This window comes from Pelodiscus sinensis, chromosome 13, assembly GCF_052426305.1.
Source record: "Pelodiscus sinensis isolate ZL-2025 chromosome 13, ASM5242630v1, whole genome shotgun sequence".
Lineage (NCBI taxonomy): Eukaryota > Metazoa > Chordata > Testudines > Trionychidae > Pelodiscus > Pelodiscus sinensis.
This window is the reverse complement of record NC_143064.1, coordinates 3,087,248-3,106,118: the sequence shown is the minus strand read 5'-3', so window position 1 is coordinate 3,106,118 and position 18,871 is coordinate 3,087,248. Positions and strand designations below refer to the sequence as shown.

Here is an 18,871-nt window from a genome sequence, read left to right as displayed (position 1 = left end):
GTGAGTGGGGGGGTGTTTGGTCTACCTGGTACATAGCAGGCAGAGGAGGAGATGGGTCACTCGGAAGACTTCTCTGCTCTGCTAGGTTTTGAGAGGTAGTAAGAGTCCCTGCCCAACTGCAAGTGCTGCTTTCTCCTCCTTTATATCTTTGTGGCTTCTGATTGGCCACCCTTCTATAGCAGGTGAGGGATTTTTTTTAACTCCAGCCTCTGTTCTTTCATGCCCTTCTTTTCTGGAGCCTTAGGAAGAGAGACCCTTTCCCCATGGTAGTGTCAGCAGAAGGTGCTACTCTGATTGATGCTGCCTGGTTATCTCTATGTGTCTGCCTTGACTGGGTAAGAGCAATACCCCTTGTCAGGAGGTGGAGGTAGAGCAGTGAGGGACATCCTAGGCTAGTGAATGGTTCGCATGAGTGGCCTTGTTGTAAGCAAGTCGGCCTCCCAAGACAGGGCAGTTGTTAACTGCGCTTGGATACCTAGAATTTGCAGGGTGTGCTGATTGAACCCAAGCAGCAATGGGATTGGCTGCAGAGAGAACACAAGTTGTCAGTCGCTGTTGCGTGTGGTCAGCACGCACCTCGCCTCACGTGCCCTTGCCTTTCTGGGATTACTGAAGTGATACACAAGTAAGAAAAAACTCTGTGAATGGATGAAGTCCATGGGCATGGCTGCCAAATTCCACTAAACCAACTGTCTCATGGGCGCTACACACAATACCGATGGCCCCCACTTCCTCCGTGGGCCACAAGTTGCCCATCACTGTGGTCAGTGAAGAGTAGGACAATTGGGCTGTTGAAATATTACTTAATACAGAACTGGATTTTATTTTTGTCCTTTTTCCATTTGTGTGGGGTTAATGCCAGGCTGTAGTAATGGCATATCGAGATGCACACAGCATTTAAATACGTGGCTGTTTCGTGACCCTTACACGTTCCACAAGCAGTTTCTACTTGGAAAAAATAAAAACCTGGGATCTTTAAAAGCAGGCCCCTAAATCCTATTCAAATATCAGTGGGATTTTTGGCACCTAACTCCATCCCAAAGACGTTAGAATTCATCTGTTTGTGACTTTGAGATAACTAATAACTATTCAGAAGGCTACTGGTCACTGGGACCCAGCTGAAGAGAACAGCACTCAAGGGCTATAATGAGGGAGAAGGTAAAAATTGGTAACTTGGTGACTAACGGGTCCAAATGACTCCATTATGCAGCTTCTAGTGATGGAACTTGTGTGCGCTGTTGTCAGGATTATAAAGCCTCTGTATTTGTTACTAGAAGTTAACGTTTCCTGTTAATTGTTCAGCCAGAACTCGGTGTGTGACACCCACAAATGTGTGTGTGACTGGACTCCTTCTCCGAAAAGCATCCCAAGGTGAAATGCATGCCTTGGGTACCTCGTCAATATCACAGGTCACTTCACTGATCTCTGCCAGTGGGATGCTTTCATGCATCTTAACTCTGTGCCTTTCTCTGCTACGAAATATTCAGAGTAGAGCACCCTGTTGTGAGTCAGCACCTGTGTGTGCTAAGAGAAGATGTGAGTTCCAAGTGCTTGTTGGCTAAATATTGTGGTTGATCCGTTAAAGATGAGCCCGTGTTCTTCCATGCCATAAAATTAGATTCCCTTTCCCCACCTCAGATAAAACAACTCCTATGGTGACAGTTCGTCCAGGCTAGCGAGTGGCTCTCCATCTCAGTGGCCGCAGGATGGTTGTAACCAAGCTTCTCCTGAGATGGGGCAGTTGGCTAACTGCTTGTGTTTCTAGAATTGGCAGGGTGTGCCGATCAAACTGTAGCAGCACTTTGGATGCAGAGGAGGTGCACTACTTTTGCAGTCAGTGTCGTGTGCAGTCAGCACGCACCTCACTTCATGTGTCCTTGCTTTATGTGCATGTTCTTAGTAATATCAGTGGGGGCAGAAAGCTATGTGGCTGTCAACCAGCGGAATCTAGCAACCCTGCATGTGGACAACAGTAAATGAAATGTCTTGCGGTCCACACACATGGGCCTCAGCTGGGCCGTCACTGAAGTCGTGCATTTCTGCTACCAAAGCCTTTATTTCTTGTACTGATTGATAAGTATTCATTAAAAATAGGCATTAGCAAATCAGTGCTGACTACTTTAAATTGCAGTTTTAATGGTACATAGGAGGTATGTTACAAAACTGGAGGAGTGATATTAATTAAAAGACAGGTCGTTGTTATTTTGGAGGACAAGAACAACAATTACTGATACATATAATCTAACTTTTTTTGCCTGGTTAAAGTGCTCCCTTAAATTATACAGATGAACAGAGCACACGTGTATATCTTTAAAGGGAAGAGCCATGTGTTATGTAACTAGATTAGTCTGTATGGCTTATTACAGCAATATTAAATTCCCTAACATCCGAATGATGAAATATTCTCTTCTGTCCTGCCATGCCATTGTTTAGCTTACTCAGCTCTCACATGGCCAGCTAATTTATTAGAGAATTTTTAACTTCTCTAGTCAAGAAGTTAGAGCATCTATTCTTAATGGGAAGATGTTAAGGTGCTTAATATTTAAAAATCACTTTTGGCAGTGTAAGGACAAGCATTGCTGTATTTTCTAATAATGCATGAAAGCTTCATTATATTTAAATCGACTTCTTCATTAAGTTAATAGTTTCATTAGCTAAACATATGCTTGGCTGCACACATATATACCAGAGTTTTGGTTGGATTGTGAAAGTAAAGATTTATCATGAGAGAACAATCTTAATATGAAATTGAAATTTAGCTCCTTGCTGGCTGATAAATACCATACGTGCTGGCACATGCCAAGAATAATTTCAGAAGATGCCACTTACCAGTGACCAGAAAAAGTGTAGTCATGGTTCATTGGAGAATAATTTGACAATGAAAATAAGGTGTTAATCCTTAAACAAGCTGCTGAGCTACACAAAGTTATCAATATCTGGACTGTATTGCTTTGGTACATTTTTAATGTTATATCAAGAATTGTATTTTTAAAAACAACCCAGGAAATGTGTTCTGGTGTGGAGAAAATTGTGCTGGAGAAGGTTTTGAATAATTGTGTGTTGTGTCAAAAGAAGCATACTTCATAAAATATTTAAAACAAATTGGATGTGTTTACCTAAATGTATAAATTCACAAAATTAGTCATTCTCATAGTTGTCTTGCTGGCATGGGATTAGAATAAATCCAACTTCATAGTGAGAGCAGTGCAAAATGAGATGGTTTTACTGTTATTTTGACAATAAGTGATAACTCTAGTCAAGAAAAAACTCAGTACTTCCTACCAAATTTTAAATGGCATACTGTGCGTTGCATGTGCTTACTCGTCAGGCCACGATTGAAAGGGAATGCTGAGATGCAGTTCCAAATGCTATACATACTGCTTTTTAAAACGGTTAAATGAACATTACATTTGCGAAGTCAAACCCTTGGTTAGGGATGTCAGAAACTTATCGGATAGTCAACTAGGGATGCAGCTAGTAGCTTCTCCCTGCCTTGCTGCTTCTGTCAGAAGAAGCAAGGAGCGGGGGAGCAGGAGCCCATGCTGGAGGGAGCTGGCTTAAAAGCCGGTTCCCCTCCAGCTCCGGCTCCACAGGGCGCAGGGGAGGAAGAGGCACAACAGAAACGGCTCAAGTGGGGACTGAAGCAGTCTCCATTTGCGACGCTTCTGCTTTTAAATTGTTGCAAGAGCCCACTAGGGCTCCCTTTATAGACTAGTGGATGGAAAGCCCATCAATGATTTGATTAGTTAATTAATCTGAATTTAATATCCCTACCCTTGGGTTAAGAAATTCCAGAATTAAATTTGCTTTGGTAACCTTATTTTGCCCCCCTTGTGCCACATGCTTTATGACACGATATTTAATTACATAGAATCCTAGAACACTAGAACTGGAAGGGCCCTCGAGAGCTCACCGATACCTGTCCCCTGCCCTTATGGCAGGACCCAGTACCGTCTCTAGACCATCCCAGATAGATGTCTATCTAACCTGCTCTTATGTCTCCATCTCTGGAGATACTTAAGTCTCTTCCCCCAGAGCCCGGCCGCCTGCAGAGGTGGATGATCTCTGGGAATACTGTCTCAGGGTTGTTGAACATATGAGGCCATTGTCTCTAGTACCCCTGCTAGTCAAACTCCAGTCTTCCTGCTCTCAGTACTGGGGTTCAGTGCCATGGAAAACCTTACTCTGGCTCGGTTGCTCTCCAGAGGTGGTGCATGCACATGTGGAACTGACTGTTCTCACTAGAGATGAAATCCTGGGAGCATTTATCTTTCAAATTCTAACAAGTCACTGAGCACGTGCTAACAGATCTTCAGAGGCTTTATAATTTTAACAAATCTGGGCATATTTTCACAAGAGTGGCAAAAGACAGCCCTAACACAAATCAGGTGTTAGACAACATGCTGTACTTTGGTGGAGGAGGATGCTTACATAATTGTTCATGCACACTTCTAAATACATATACAGTTAGGAATTATGTACCAGAAAATAGCTTTTGCTCTTTAGGAGCATAGGATCTGCTGGGTGTTTTTTTTTTTTTTTTAAGAAACTAGAGAGGAAGTGAATTTTTGCATTTTCATTCTTAACTCTGGTTTGCTGGTCAGTCAATATACAGGATTAACTAGCCCAGCAGACTGTGCAGTAAGCAATATGTAGCGGAGTGTTTTTTCAGACCAGATATTTGGTTGTCATGGATGCCAGACAATGAGGTATTTTTAGCCTGGTATATTCTATTTTACCAAAGAGAGATGTTTTGAAACTTTGACACAATTTAATAATTGTTAGCATATAGTAAGCATTTCATGATCAATCTGGTTTTACTTCATGCTTGTAACTGAGATTTTTTTTTTTTTTTTAGCCCTTTCAAATTAAAATGCTGTTCATGTAAATAGATTTCCTTGGATATTGTAGTTAGCTGTCTTTGTGCAAGGTCATCCTATATTATACAAGGTTGTTTACAGACTTTGCAGTTCAAAACATTTGAGTTCTTATTCTGGAGGAAAGGGTAACAGTTTTATCAGGTAGGCTGCTGTATGTAGGAAAGACCGGAAGATGCGAGGATTAGATGACAAGAAATGTGAAGAGTAAAATGGCTCTACAGTACAGATGAGTGAAGACTCAGGGAAGCGGTAATAGGAATCTATGATGTATCTGCTACCTAAACAAAGATTGAATTCCATCTCTGACTATTTGGGTAAAAGCTTAAAATGCACATTAGGCGATTTCTCTACCCTTAAGAGCTGTTGGACAAAGGAATTGATGAAGGACGATAGCAAAGGAACTGTCACCATGCAAATATTCCAGAACAGGTTATGTGCACTGTTAGTGTAAATTCTATAGCTGGCAGACATGTAAAGCACTTGAGTTACCCCACTATGTTAGGAAGAAACTTGCCTGGGAGGCAAGTCTATCACTACCTACCTTTGACACCTTTTCGTGTACTGGCCTCTGAGACAGGTTACTGAAATAGCTGGACTATTGGTCTGGTCTGGCCTGGCAGTTGTGTTCATTGCATGTCTAACTCAGCTTGAGGGCCAAAAGAATGCTATTACAGAAAATTGTCCCCCCTGCTTTCTCCAGACGAAAGTAGTGTTAACATCGATGTTTGTGTGTGTGCTTGCTGTGCATTCTCATGGTACGCTATTGTAGTTGATGTAGCTCTGCTTTACCAGTCCCTCTTACTCTGATTAAAATGCTTCTGCTTTACTCTTTATTTAATGACTTATTGATCAGCACAATAGAACTAATTAGAGCATGAATTAACTTTATTCTTTGCAAGTAAGCTTCATTGTGATCTACTGTGCTTACTATAAAGCACCTATAAACATATTTACATTCATTATTACTCAGTTAATGGTAAATCACGTTAATAAATGTAAGTAAAATGACTTTAGTAATGTTGTCTATTCTAGACATATTTATTTTGTATTAATTTGGAATTCGATATTTGGTTACCTTTTATTCAGTACTTAATGTACATTCTGCTGCAAAAAACGAAAACCTACATCTACCCATTGTTAATGACAACAGTGAATAGACGTGCCTGGTTGTCAAATATGTGTAATGAGAGATTTCACTCAGTTTAATAATCGCTGGAAATGATACAAGTGTTGCAAAGGTGTTACTCTAATCTGTAACAATCTGTTAGCCATAAGTTCCTGTGTAATGTCTCTGAACTAAAATCAGCTGTTGTAATGGTTTTGTTTGATACTTCCATGGCAAGGAGGAAAAATCTGTTGAAGTTGAAATGTAGTCAGACAAGGTAACTGGAAAATATACAGTGAATACTGCAAGACAGTGAAAATGCAAAGGTGAATGTTTACTGCTTTGGTTGCATTCATATAGTTTACACAATATTAATAACAGGGTCAGATGGCTGTCATTTTGAGAGGCTGTGTTTTGTAGTGGCTAGCTCCAAAAGATTGGGAATCAGGAGACCAGAGCCATATTTGCAGCTACTGCCACTGACTTGCTGCATGACCTTGGGCAAGTTGCTTAAATGCTGACCATTACTTTCACTGCCTGAATAACAGAAAGAAAACATTCCTATTCTAAAGCCTTTTGAGATCATGGAAGATGCTGAATCCCCATTATCTCCCCCCCCCCCCCCTTGTATTGATGATGAAATTTAATAGAAACCAAATTTAAGAAGTTGACTTGAGTACAGGCAGTCCCCGACTTACGTGGATCCGACTTATGTCGGATCCGCACTTACGAACGGGGCTTTCTCGCCCCGGAGGTCGAGGTAGCGGATTGCTACCTGCGACCTCCGGGGCGAGAGAGCCCCGTTCGTAAGCTGCTCCGGTGCCCCTGGTCTGCTGGAGACCGTCTCCAGCAGACCAGGGGCACCGGGCGGGTTCCCGCGCTTCTGAGGCTTTGCCAGAGCAAAGCCTCAGAAGTGCGGGGAATTGCCGCTTGAGACCCGGTGCCTGTGGTCTGCTGGGGATGGTCCCCAGCAGACCACAGGCACCGGGACTGAAGCCGCAGCCGCGGGGGGGGGGGGGTCCCGCGCCTCTGAGACTTTGCCAGAGCAAAGCCTCAGAGGCGCGGCACCCCGCTGCTGCTGCTGCTCTGCTCCCCGGTCCCTGGTCTGCTGGGGGGGGGGGCGCGGATAGTGTGCCCCCCTCCCAGAAGACCAGGCTTTTCTTTTGGACACTGGAGCAGAGCAGCTGGGGCGCTGCGGATTGGTCCTGCAGCACTCGCTCTGGGCACTACTGGACCAACCCGGCAGCACCCCAGCTGCTCTGCCCCAGGTCCTGATTCAGCCGCTGCTGGTCAGTTTCAGCAGTGGCTGAATCAGGACGCCTGGGGCAGAGCAGCTGGGGTGCTGCTGGGTTGGTCCAGTAGCGCCGAGGAGCGGTGCTACTGGAGCAACCCAACAGCACCCCAGCTGCTCTGCCCCAGGCGTCCCCAAGTCAGCCGCTGCTGAAACTGACCAGCGCTGACTACAGGAAGCCCGAGGCAGAGTTGCTCTGCCCCAGGCTTCCTGGAATCAGCGCTCATCAGTTTCAGCAGCAGCTGACTTGGGGAAGCTTGGGGTTCGTAAGTTGAATCTGTATGTAAGTCAGAACTGGCGGTCAGTTTCAGCAGCGGCTGAATCTGGATGCCAGTTCCGACTTACATACAGATTCAACTTAGGGACTGTAGGTTTGTTCTTATCTTGTACGTAACCTGGGGACTGCCTGTACCTGGAAGATAGGGCAATCTTGTTTTGTTAAATGGGATATAACTTGAGTACAATGAATTTGACTTGCTTGGCAAACATTAAAATCAAACCTTATGGTGGTTTTGCTTTTTCTCCCCTTAAGATAGATCTAGTACCAACGAGCTTACTCAGCTACTGCTAGTAGGTCACTGACTTGTAGTACAAATGGCAAGGATCCTGTAGTGCTTGCTGAATTATAGGCTAAAAGGTAATGCCTATTAATCTGTTCTGCACCACACACTTTTAAATTTGCAAATGTAGCCCACAGCAATTAAATGGTTTTATAATGTTGCTATCAGACGCTATCTTGTAAATACATATAGTTCTATTTATATTGTAAATGGCAAAACTGACACAGATTTAACAAACTGCAAGTTTGTACAATGACAAGAGCCCATACTTTCCCCAACTGATGAAAAATCCATAAGCATTTAACACTCCACACCTTGATCTCCGCACATCTTGGTTGAAGTTAATTTGACAAGGTTTGCTTTTCTAATATCCCAGTGGCAGAGCTCCACCTGCAGTAGCAAGGACCAGCGTACTAATAGAGACACCCATCTGCACTTGAACCTCCCTCTTATGAAACCTGCTCAAAATAAATCTAGGTGTCCTGGTAAGGAACAGGGTGATGCACACCAGAAGCCTGAATAATAGCACTTTCTTCATTACTGCCACCAGTGAAAAATGTAAAGAGGGGAACACTTAATGAAGACCAGCCCTTTACCTTCTGTTCTTCTTCGAGGTTCCCCGTGGGTGCTGTGCACTTGGCTGACACACCTAAGTGGAGCACCCACGGGGATACATCTCGAAGAACTCCAGTTACTGCACGAGGTGAGTAACCTTCCCTTCAGATATTTAGGATTCATGCTAAATATATGCATATTGTATGGAGTTTTCCTGTATTGTGGTTAAAACCTTAATAGCCCACTGAAAATTTTGGTTTGGTTGCCTACCTCATAGTTAAGATGCACTTTCGTCATTTTCCTTGAAGTTAAAGAAAAACATTTTGAAGTTATTGTTTCATTGGTTATCTGAGTAGATACTTGACATATTTATTTTAGAGAAGTAACCAATCAATGAAGTTGAAAAGGATGTTTGTAATAATTCTTTCTCCCACAACAACACAACTTTCCTCTATGTAAACATAAATCTTTTTGGCAATGATGTGTAAACGTAAGGAGCAAAGCTCTCATAACTACATGAGGGCATATACTCAAGTTTAGATTTTAAAATAGAAACAGAGCACACTGACCAAGAACGTGCAGGTCATGCACTATAGAAACTGCTTTATCTAATCCTTTTGTTGTATGCTGTTTTGACTGTTTGTTTTTTCCAGCATATGGAGAATAACTTTCTGATTACAAATGGGATGTAAAATACTGATTTGTATGTTAAAGAAATGATGAGATTTAAAACAATAACAAAATTGTAAACAGACTGCACTATAGTGCATGCTAAAATACATTAATTTATTACAGCTTGTTCAAGTATGTGTATTACTTCACATGTGAATTCAAACCCCTGAAGCATATCTTGTTCCTTTACTGTGTGTTATGTCTGTGTGCATAAAACCGTACTGTTTCAAACCCATGTGCATTGTTGAGTGATGAAAATGGTTTGTTTTGAATGTTTTTTGTAACTCGTGTTTAAAAAAAAAAAAAGGGTTTGAACATACAGAATATACGAACCCTACCAGAAAAATTCTCAAGTTTCAGAAAGTGCTTTTTAATAGACTACTTCAGTGTGTATACTGAGAGTAAATTATTTGCTTAAAAAAAATTGCATTTTTGGTTGGGCTTCCTTAAAAGTGAAGTGTGAAAATTCAGCTTTGCTTTCCAACTTATCTTCTAGCAATGATTTTAAAGTGATTTCTGAAACTAGTTTGGAGGCCAATGTTTATAGCTGTATGCTACAATTGAATGAGACCTATTTCTGTATGCAATATATAAGAGTTGTCAAATTGGTTGTGTTATGAATGCTTTACTCAAATGCTCAGTTTCTAATGGATAGTTTCAGTTCCATATATGGGGTTATAACATGTTTGGTAATGCCATCTATTGAACCATTCCAGTTTGAATCCTGATAACTTACAACATTCAGTATATACTGTAACTGATCAGTATTGATAACTTTCTGAAGACCTAGCATCCAGGTGATTTTAAAAACTAAATACCCCTAAAAATCTTGAATGTCATGGTGGGGTACAAGGCCTTGTGTATCTGTTTCTTTATTTAAATAAAAATAAAATAAATAGCATTTACATGAAAGCCCTAGACAGCTGAAAGTTTACATGCACTTTTTATCACAAGATGAAAATAGTAAGGCAGCAACGCTGCAGCAGTTGAAAACATAGGCATTTGATAAACTTGCTCCACCATTAGATTTGGCATTAAAACCCTATATTCAAGGATAACTTTTGTGTTGACAAATTATGGCACCTTTTCAGTATTCTTTTCATATTGGTGCAAGTCTGCAGAAAACAATACAAATGAAATAAACTTTAAGATCACATTTTGCATTAATAGCTTCATGTATTAGTCTGGTGAGGTAGACACTTTATTATGAAATTGAGAAAACAAAGGTGTCTTAAATAACTGTAAACACACATACAAACATTTGTAGAGAAGTGTCTATTTTTTTAAAGGAAAATGGAATTGACTTTTATTAAGCCCACTTACATCAACCTCGTTGCTGATCTAATAATCAAAAATCTGAAATGAAATGATGAATTTTTAAAATAATAAAATGTTACATTGATTACCTTAAACACATTCCTTTATCTAAATCAGATGAGCAATAAGGATCTGGTGTAACTCCCACTGTAATCAATAAAATAACTTAAACTTGACATTGGCTTGGAGCCTAAATTACTATGGGTTGAATGTTTATCTATCAACAATTAATCTAAGTAACTGTGTGCTTAAGCGTGCTCTTTTGTTCCCATTTTCTTAGATCGCTAGTGGAAGAGGAAGATCCTCACATGAAAGTATCGCTTGGTAGCAGCGATATGGGAGTGTCTGCCCATCTACAGTCTTCAAAGACAGGGACCACAAGATTTTTCACCAGCAACACTCATAGTTCTGTGGTATTACAGGTAATCTAACACAGCATATTGTAAAATTAATACCTGTTTTACCTGAAGGCTTTTCAAGGCTTTGAACCATTTGTGCATCTAGGAAGTTCTTAAACTTAGAATAGTACCCCAAAGTCCTTATTAAATGTTTTTGTGTCATGCTGACAGTACCCTTGTTGAATAGGCAGCATGGTTTGGTGTTCTTTATTTTCTCTTCGGGATCTTAAGCTATCTTTGAAAATCAGATTTTCCAAGTTAAATGTTCAAAGCACAGCAACAGTTTGAAAAACTTGACCTTTTACTCTAATTATAGACTTGTTCACTATTAACTTCAAATGGGTAAATAAGGTTTCCTAAGGTGAGGGAGGGACTGCTGTTTCAAAGCAACACCCTTTTTCATGCAGTCAGGCAACTTTTTCAGGTGAATTTCCTGTTCTGGCATTTTCTGTGTGAACATTGTGTTTAAGCCTCCTTGCCACAGCTATACTATTCCTCTCTTGGTGCTCCTAAAACAGTGAAACTTCCAATTGTCCAGTTTCTTTATGGTTTGGAAGCCACAGTATGTGACCTTCATATGAAATAATTAGTAAAAAACGTGCACTTAGAGGATTTGGGAAAACTGTTATGAAGCTCATCACTGCCAGCTCTCGCTTTATTAATAAACATACTCTTTTGTAGTCCAACCATGAAATAGCCATCCATTTATCTTGCCTGTCATCATGTACAGCTGGGGACAGATTAACTTCATTTAATTGACATCTATCAAATCAAGCAAGTTTCATGTTTTTCCAGTAATAGTATGTACTGTACATACAGTGGCAACTGCTGTCTAGAAGGAAGTAGAAGGCTTTAATTTGTGTCATGAGGGCGTACACTTCAAGAAAACCATACAACCCCTCTGTAGATAAAACTCCTAAGCATATATTAGCAGATGCTTGTGCCTTTGAGTTAATTCTTCAAAACTGAAGTATAAAAACTTGAAGTTACCCCAAGTGGGTATACAAACTGAAATGGTAGAAAATGTTTAGCAAGTGGTTCTACTCTGAAAAGTGGCTGTGAAGTGACACTTTCTCCCCCTATGTTTATTCGGGATCAGATCGGTTGACTTGAATGACAAAAATAAAATTGTAGCACTTATTTCTGCAAGCTCTACAGAGCTATGAAGGATTAAACTGTTTCATCCTGTATATTCCAAATTTGGTTAGTACAGTATATCTTAGTAGATCTGGGCAATCATGTAGAAGCAAATAGGTAAGTGTGTCAATGAAAGTGCATAGGCCTTCATTTACACTTAATATGAAACATGGAACCTTATCACTAGTGATGCACAAAATGGAGAGAATTCAGCTGCAAGGCCCAACAGGTTGGGCAAACCTCTTTTTACTTTGCAACTGTGCACATGTGAAATGGAAGTGACACACTTAGGGTTGCCAGGTATGCTGTTTTGAACCAGACAGTCCAGTATTTGAGCTTTCTGTTCAGGAAATACATTGAGAAAATAGAAATGAGACAATAGAAATAGCTGATATTTTCTAAGTAAGATGTGATGTAGATTGTGATGTCAACTGTGTCTGGTATTTTTTGTTGAAACCATTAGTAACCCTAGTCACACTTGGGATTCCATAAGCTGTGTCTGAAGTTTTCAAAGCAGAACTGCACTTTAAATCTTCACCCAGGAGGCTTTCTCACGCTGATGTATGCAGGTGTTGCAGTCTTATTTTCGATCTTGAGACTCTGCGCTAGAGAGCAAAGCCACATCATTGCACTTTAGCAGTCACATTAAATTTTCTCGTGTCTTTTCCCCATTATAATTAATGTGAACTAAAGTGATGGCCTCACCGTGTCAGTTTGTTATACGTTGTATGTAAAACAAATAGACCATGAAATGTAAAGTGCCAATGAAATGAAATTTTATTGCAAATATTTATTTGCTTATGTAAACCACTTAACACATCTACCTTTACACATGCTAATTGCTGTATAGAACTACATAAATACTAGATGTAAGATAAATTCACATTGCTGTCCCAAGACTAACAATTTTAAGGATTTTTTAAAAAAAGTAAACCTGAAGAAGAAAAGCCTTGGTAACATGATATATATTCATTGGTTTCTGAAGCTGGCTAATAACTATAACTCGACAGGCATAACTCGAAAAATGTTCTCACTCCCAGCAGATTTCTGTTTATGCCCTAGCAGTACAGAGATAGCTACAGATCAGAGACATACACTCCCGTTGTTCCACCATTGGAATGGGGGCATGTGAATCTTGGAAACAGTCATGGTTAGCAAGACTGGGAGCTCTCTGCATGGCAGAGGTAGCAGTGCAGAGGTGGATGTGTGAATGAATCAGAGAATATCATGAAGAGCGCTAAGACAGTCTAAAAACATACTAGAGAAAAGGCCAAACGTGTCCTGAATTGCCAGGGAGATGGTCTTACTTCCACCCACAGCCCTACCCCACCCCACTATGCTTGATGGTAGAACCATCCCAACTAAAATCTTGTATTCCTTCCCTGTGGCTACAACATCTGTGACATCGCTCACCAGAGACATTGGGAAGCCTAATGCCCTGATTTTTTCATACAGCCATCCCAACTATATTTTGGAACATTTTAAGCCACCTTTTTCTGCAGATGATTACAAGCGAGTCATGCACAGCAAGCCTGTGCAGCTATTCGCTTTTAAGCTGAGGAACATTTTTTGATTTGATCAATTCTTCTCTCTAACTCTGAGTAAGAAATAAAGTTTATACATGTACTAAAGGTGCAGGTGAGTTAAGCAAAATGTAGTGGGGCAACTTGTGGTGTATTCTCTGTGCCCATTTCCCTAATGGAGAATGGTCCGGTTGTAGCGCTACAGTCTGCTGGAGATAATGATCTAAAGGTGGTCTTCTGGCCATCCTGATCTAAATTCTCTTCGTTGGATCAACCAAACTAAGGCATTGTGGGATATTGTCACAGGCTTTTGCTCATCTTTGGCGGATATTGTCATCCTCTCTCAAAAGGTTGAGGCTTTAAAATGCTATACGTTTCAGGAAGTAGTTCCTCTGTTTTCTCATTTCTGCTTAAATTGTGTTGGCATCATTAGGCTTGAATCCAGGAAAAAGTCTATCGCACATACACATCTTTTGGTACTTGGGATTTTAGGCAGAAGTGCAGTTTGTTTTCTTGTATAGATGCCCTAAAGAATTACATCTTCTTTTAGGACTAGCTGCCAATATAGCTGAAGTGGATCACAAAAGATTTTCAAATTTAAACTAGGCAGTGCTTTTTATTTCTAATTGTTAGTTTGGGGTGAAAGTACCACTAGTACCTTAGTACCTAACTCCTGGGCCTTTGCTTGGTAGTACTTCTCCTTCAAATCTTAGGACAGCTCAGACTTTTTTCTCCCAGGTCCCCATGGTGCACCTCTTACCTCCCTGGGAACTATCACTGATTCTTTTTTCTACATGATTGGAAATAGCTTCTTCCTGGAGCCTTTGCAAAGCTGAACTTAACCTTATGGGAGGAGTTCCTTCCAGGCAGAAGCAAGGTTACTACGTGGGTACATTGATTACCATCCCACAGGATAGTGTATTCTAGGGCTACAAGGATTCTCATCAGCACTTAGTAGACTCTATACTTAAAAGTGCTGTCACAGAAGCCCCCCCCCCCCCCCCCCAAAAAAAAAGTGGCTGGCTGCTACTATCTGTTCAATTTATAGTTTACTAGAAAGTGACTTTGGTCAGTACTGCGGCAGAGATTTTTTTTGCTTGATCTTTCAGCACGGCAGCTACTATAGCAGCAAATAGCACTGTTTGAAGACCCTGGCAAACAGACATTGATCACAGCTCATTGCTTTCAGATTCCAGTTTGAAACAAATAATTTTTCTCAAGTCTTAATACCTATTCTTTCAAGATAGATTGGAGGACTAGTAGGTACTTCCTCTTCTTTTGGGGGGCGGGGGGACGGACTAGTTAGAAGGCCTGATTAAAATGACCCAAGGGAGGGTTTTTTTGATTACTGAGATGCTTTATTTTGGTACTTGGTTAAAAGTAAATGGGTGGCTTGTATTATCTAATCGTCAAACATTAAACTTAGATTGGTTACAGAATATTTGGTCCTGTCCTTGGATCAGTCTGGTTTTTCTGGCTAGGATGGGAAGGGCAGTAAAGAAGATGGGAAGGTTTCCATAATTCTGTGTAGCCCAAAAGTTCAATACAGGGACATTCACTGCTCTTATAGGGTATGTCTGCACTAGGGATGCAATGTTCTGGTCAGTCACTTAATCGGTTAAATCTTAAGTTTAACCATTAAAGCGGGATCCCATTCCACATTTCCCCCTCCCCCCGAACCTCCCCGCTCCACGCAGGGCCAGCAGCTGTGTGTGTGTGGGGGAGGAGGAAAGGGGGTCAGCTTCTGCTCCCAGACACTCAATGTGGGGGATGGGGGGGCAGCAGAAGCCAGTAACCCAGCACACAGTGATGATAGGTGGCGGGGAGGAGGAGAGCTCCTGCTACCAGCCCCGCACCGGGCTGTAACAGTCCTCCAGCTACAACGGGCCATGAGCAGGGTGATGCTTACCAGATAACCGGTTAACTGGTTACCCGTTCACATCCCTCCTCTGTCATTTAAAAACCTGTGGCTGGCCCATGTGTACTAGCTTGGACTGCAGGGCTAGTTCAGTGTACATGCGTCTAGGCTTGTGAGTGGTGGGAGAGTCCCAGACCTAGGGCTGGAGCCTGAACCAGATTGTCTGTCTGCACCACAGATTAACAGCCCCGCAGCCCGAGCCCAGTTGATTTGGCACACGCTCTCTGTGGTGTCTTGCTGTGGTAATCAGGTTTGCAGGGCACTAGCCACTTCGGTTACTATTGTTGCTGTAAACTGTCCTAGAATCCTAGAACAGTAGAACTGGAAGGGACCTCAAGAGGTCATCACATCCAGTTCCCTACCCTCACATCAGGACCAAGCACCATCTAGACCATACCTGACAGGTGTCTGTCCAACCTGCTCTTAAAATCTCCAGAGATGGAAATTCCACAACCCTCCAGGCAATTTATTCCAGTTTCACACCACCCTGACAGGCAGGAAGTTTTTCCTAATGTCCAACCTAAACCTCCCTGGCTGCAGTTTAAGCCCATTGCTAATAAGGATGTAAAATCCCATTAAATCAGTTAACCGCTTAAACAGGCCCCTTAACCCACACTCTGGCCAGCCATGGGTAAACTGATAAGCCTCACCTGGTGAGGGTGATGCTCACTGGTTAACCACTGACATCCCTAATTGCTGCTTGTCCTATCATCCTAGGTTAAGGAGAAATTTTTTTCTCCCTTCTCCCTTTAGCAGCCTTTTAAGTATGTGAAGGCGGTTATGATGTCCCCTCTCAGTCTTCTTTTCTCCAGACTAAACAAATCCAGTTCTTTCAATCTTCTCTTGTAGGTCGTGGCTTCTAGAATTTTAGTCGTTTTTGTTGGTCCTCTCTTGACTTGCAGACGTCTAACTTTTCTAAATAACTTTTTACTTATTCTTTTCCTGTTTTAACTTTTCAATCTACCTCTTTTCCCCCAGCGAGTTGTCCAATCACCATCAACCTTCTTGGTGAAAACTGACACGCAGAAGTCGATGAACACCTCTGTCATTTCTACATTGTCCATTATTGGTTTTCTGTCTTCATTAAGTAATGGTCCTACTCTGTCCTTGGTCTTCCTCTTGCTTCTAATATTTTAGAATGTTTTTTGTTGCCCTTTTTGTCTCTAACTAGATTGTGCTCATTTTGTGCCTTAACTCCTTCTAATTTTGTCCCTGCATACTTTTGTTTTGTTTATATTCATCCTTTGTAATTTGACCTAGCGTCCACTTTCTATAGGGTTCCTTTCTGATTTTTAGATCATTCAAGATTTCCTGCTTACGCCAGGGTGATCTCTTGCCATACTTCCAATTTTGCTTGCATCCTTAATAATGTCTGTTTGAAAAACTACCTTTTTAATTGGTTTTTCTTAATTCTGCTTCCTGTGGTACCATCCTACCAGCTCCCTGAGTTTACTAAAGTCTCCCACCTTGAAATCCATTGTCTTTAGATTGCTAGTCTCCTTCCTACCATTCCTTAAAATCATGAATTCTGTCACTCCGTGATCACGTTTACCCAGGCTGCCTTCCAGTCTCATAGTCTTGACAGTTCCTCCCTATTTGTCAAAATCAGATCTAAAACTGCTTCCCCCTCAGTAGCTTTTTCAACCTTCTGGAAAAAAAAAAGTCTCCAAATGCAGTCCATGAATGTATTGGATAATCTGTGCCCTGTTGTGCTACTTTCCCAGCAGATGTCTGGATAGTTGAAGTCCCTCATCACGAAGTCCTGTGCTTTGGTTGACTTTGTTAGCTCAAAAAAAGCTTTATCCACCTCTTCTTTCTGGTGAGGTGACCAGTAGTAGACCATGATGTCACTCTTGTTTTTTGCCCTTTTTATCCTTTCCCTGAGACTCTCAACAAGTCTGTCTCCTCTCTCCATCTCTGCTTCCATCCAAGAGTATACATTTTTAACAGAAGGGAACACCACCTCCCTTTTTTCTCTGCCTGGACTTTCTGAGCAAAACCAGTATTCCAGTCATGCATATCATCCCACCAAGTCTCTGTGATACCAACTATTGTACTTGTTTACTCACTATTCCCCATACTTTTTGCATTTGTATACAAACAACTAAGTTACTGATTTTTTTTTTTAACCCTTCCCCCTGTTCCGTTTTCTCTCTCATTTATCCCTGCTCTTATCTCCCATTACTGTGTTCCTTGAGTTTCCAGCAGTGGTGTGAACTCCTTGACAACTTAAAGTAAATAACTTCCCTTAAATAAGGTAAACAAACTTTTTTACTTCTCACTTTATGGAGACTGGACAGTTAAAGTTGTGATCTTGTTTGCAGGGATTTGACCAACTGCGAATAGAAGGTTTACTTTGTGATGTGACGCTAGTACCAGGTGATGGTGATGAAGTATTTCCTGTTCACAGAGCTATGATGGCATCAGCTAGTGATTACTTCAAGGCAATGTTCACAGGTAATGCTTTTGCTTAAAACAGCTCAAAATCCAAATTTATTACCGAAACAGTCTTCATTGTTAGTCTAATAAATGTCTAATACAAATACTAGATCAAACACTTTTTTCCCTTCGTGGTATTATTAGAATAATAAAAAATCAGAATTGATTCATTTAATTGAAATTAAAGTTCAAGTGAGTTGACTTTGTGTAAGAATACACTTTTTAATTAGTGATCTCTTTCAAATGCAACTGAAGAACACATAACTTATCTAAATTCCATTCTCAGGTGGAATGAAGGAACAAGATTTAATGTGCATTAAGCTTCATGGTGTGAACAAAATAGGTCTAAAGAAGATTATTGATTTCATTTATACTGCAAAACTTTCTCTTAACATGGACAACCTTCAAGACACTCTAGAAGCTGCCAGCTTTTTGCAGATTTTGCCAGTTTTGGACTTCTGTAAAGTGTTTCTGATATCTGGGGTAAGGCATTTTGATTTGATATAAGTTTCAAGTTCTGACTTAAAAAACCCAAGTCATTGTGTAGTATCCATAAGCAAGAATTTCATCATGACATTGGTAACTGGTTCACATACAGTAAGTTCCTGTGCTCAAAGGAACCATACAACTGAATCTTATTTATTGTACCTAGCACTAATCACACTAAGCTTATGATTTAAATATCATGACACATTTAAAAAAAGGAACAGCTTGTTGCAGTGTCTAATTTTACTGCATGAACTGGAACATTTTATTTCAATAAATGACAGTCACACTTTTAGCTCGTTATGGATTTCTCTCACCGACACTCATTTTTTTTTTATATCATACCATAAGAAAGTTTGAATGTTCAGTAGCTTATTCATTATTATTCAGTCAATTATTTGTCATCTTTATACTTGTGGCTTTGTATATACCTTTTTTGAACGGATGATGTTACAATAATATTCTTTAAGTATAGTATACTCCAATACAGTGAATATGTAGGGGATGTCAGTAATGTTAATTATTTGAAAAGGTCATTACAAGGATTTTAATGGTGATCACTGTATGTTTGGCACACACACAGAGGAAAA

At 40.8% G+C, this 18,871-nt stretch overlaps 1 protein-coding gene across 11 annotated transcripts in view; it reads left to right on the top strand.

Annotated features, from left to right (window-relative positions):
• The window catches only part of KLHL13 (kelch like family member 13), a 133,780-nt gene that overhangs the window by 81,610 nt on the left and 33,299 nt on the right, over window positions 1-18,871 (top strand). For all 11 annotated transcript variants that reach the window (XM_075941172.2, XM_075941167.2, XM_075941170.2 and 8 more), the window contains 3 exons: window positions 10,661-10,802; window positions 17,681-17,813; window positions 18,082-18,278. In XM_075941172.2, coding sequence (XP_075797287.1) covers window positions 10,661-10,802; window positions 17,681-17,813; window positions 18,082-18,278 — 472 coding nt within the window. The remainder of the gene's footprint in view (window positions 1-10,660; window positions 10,803-17,680; window positions 17,814-18,081; window positions 18,279-18,871) is intronic.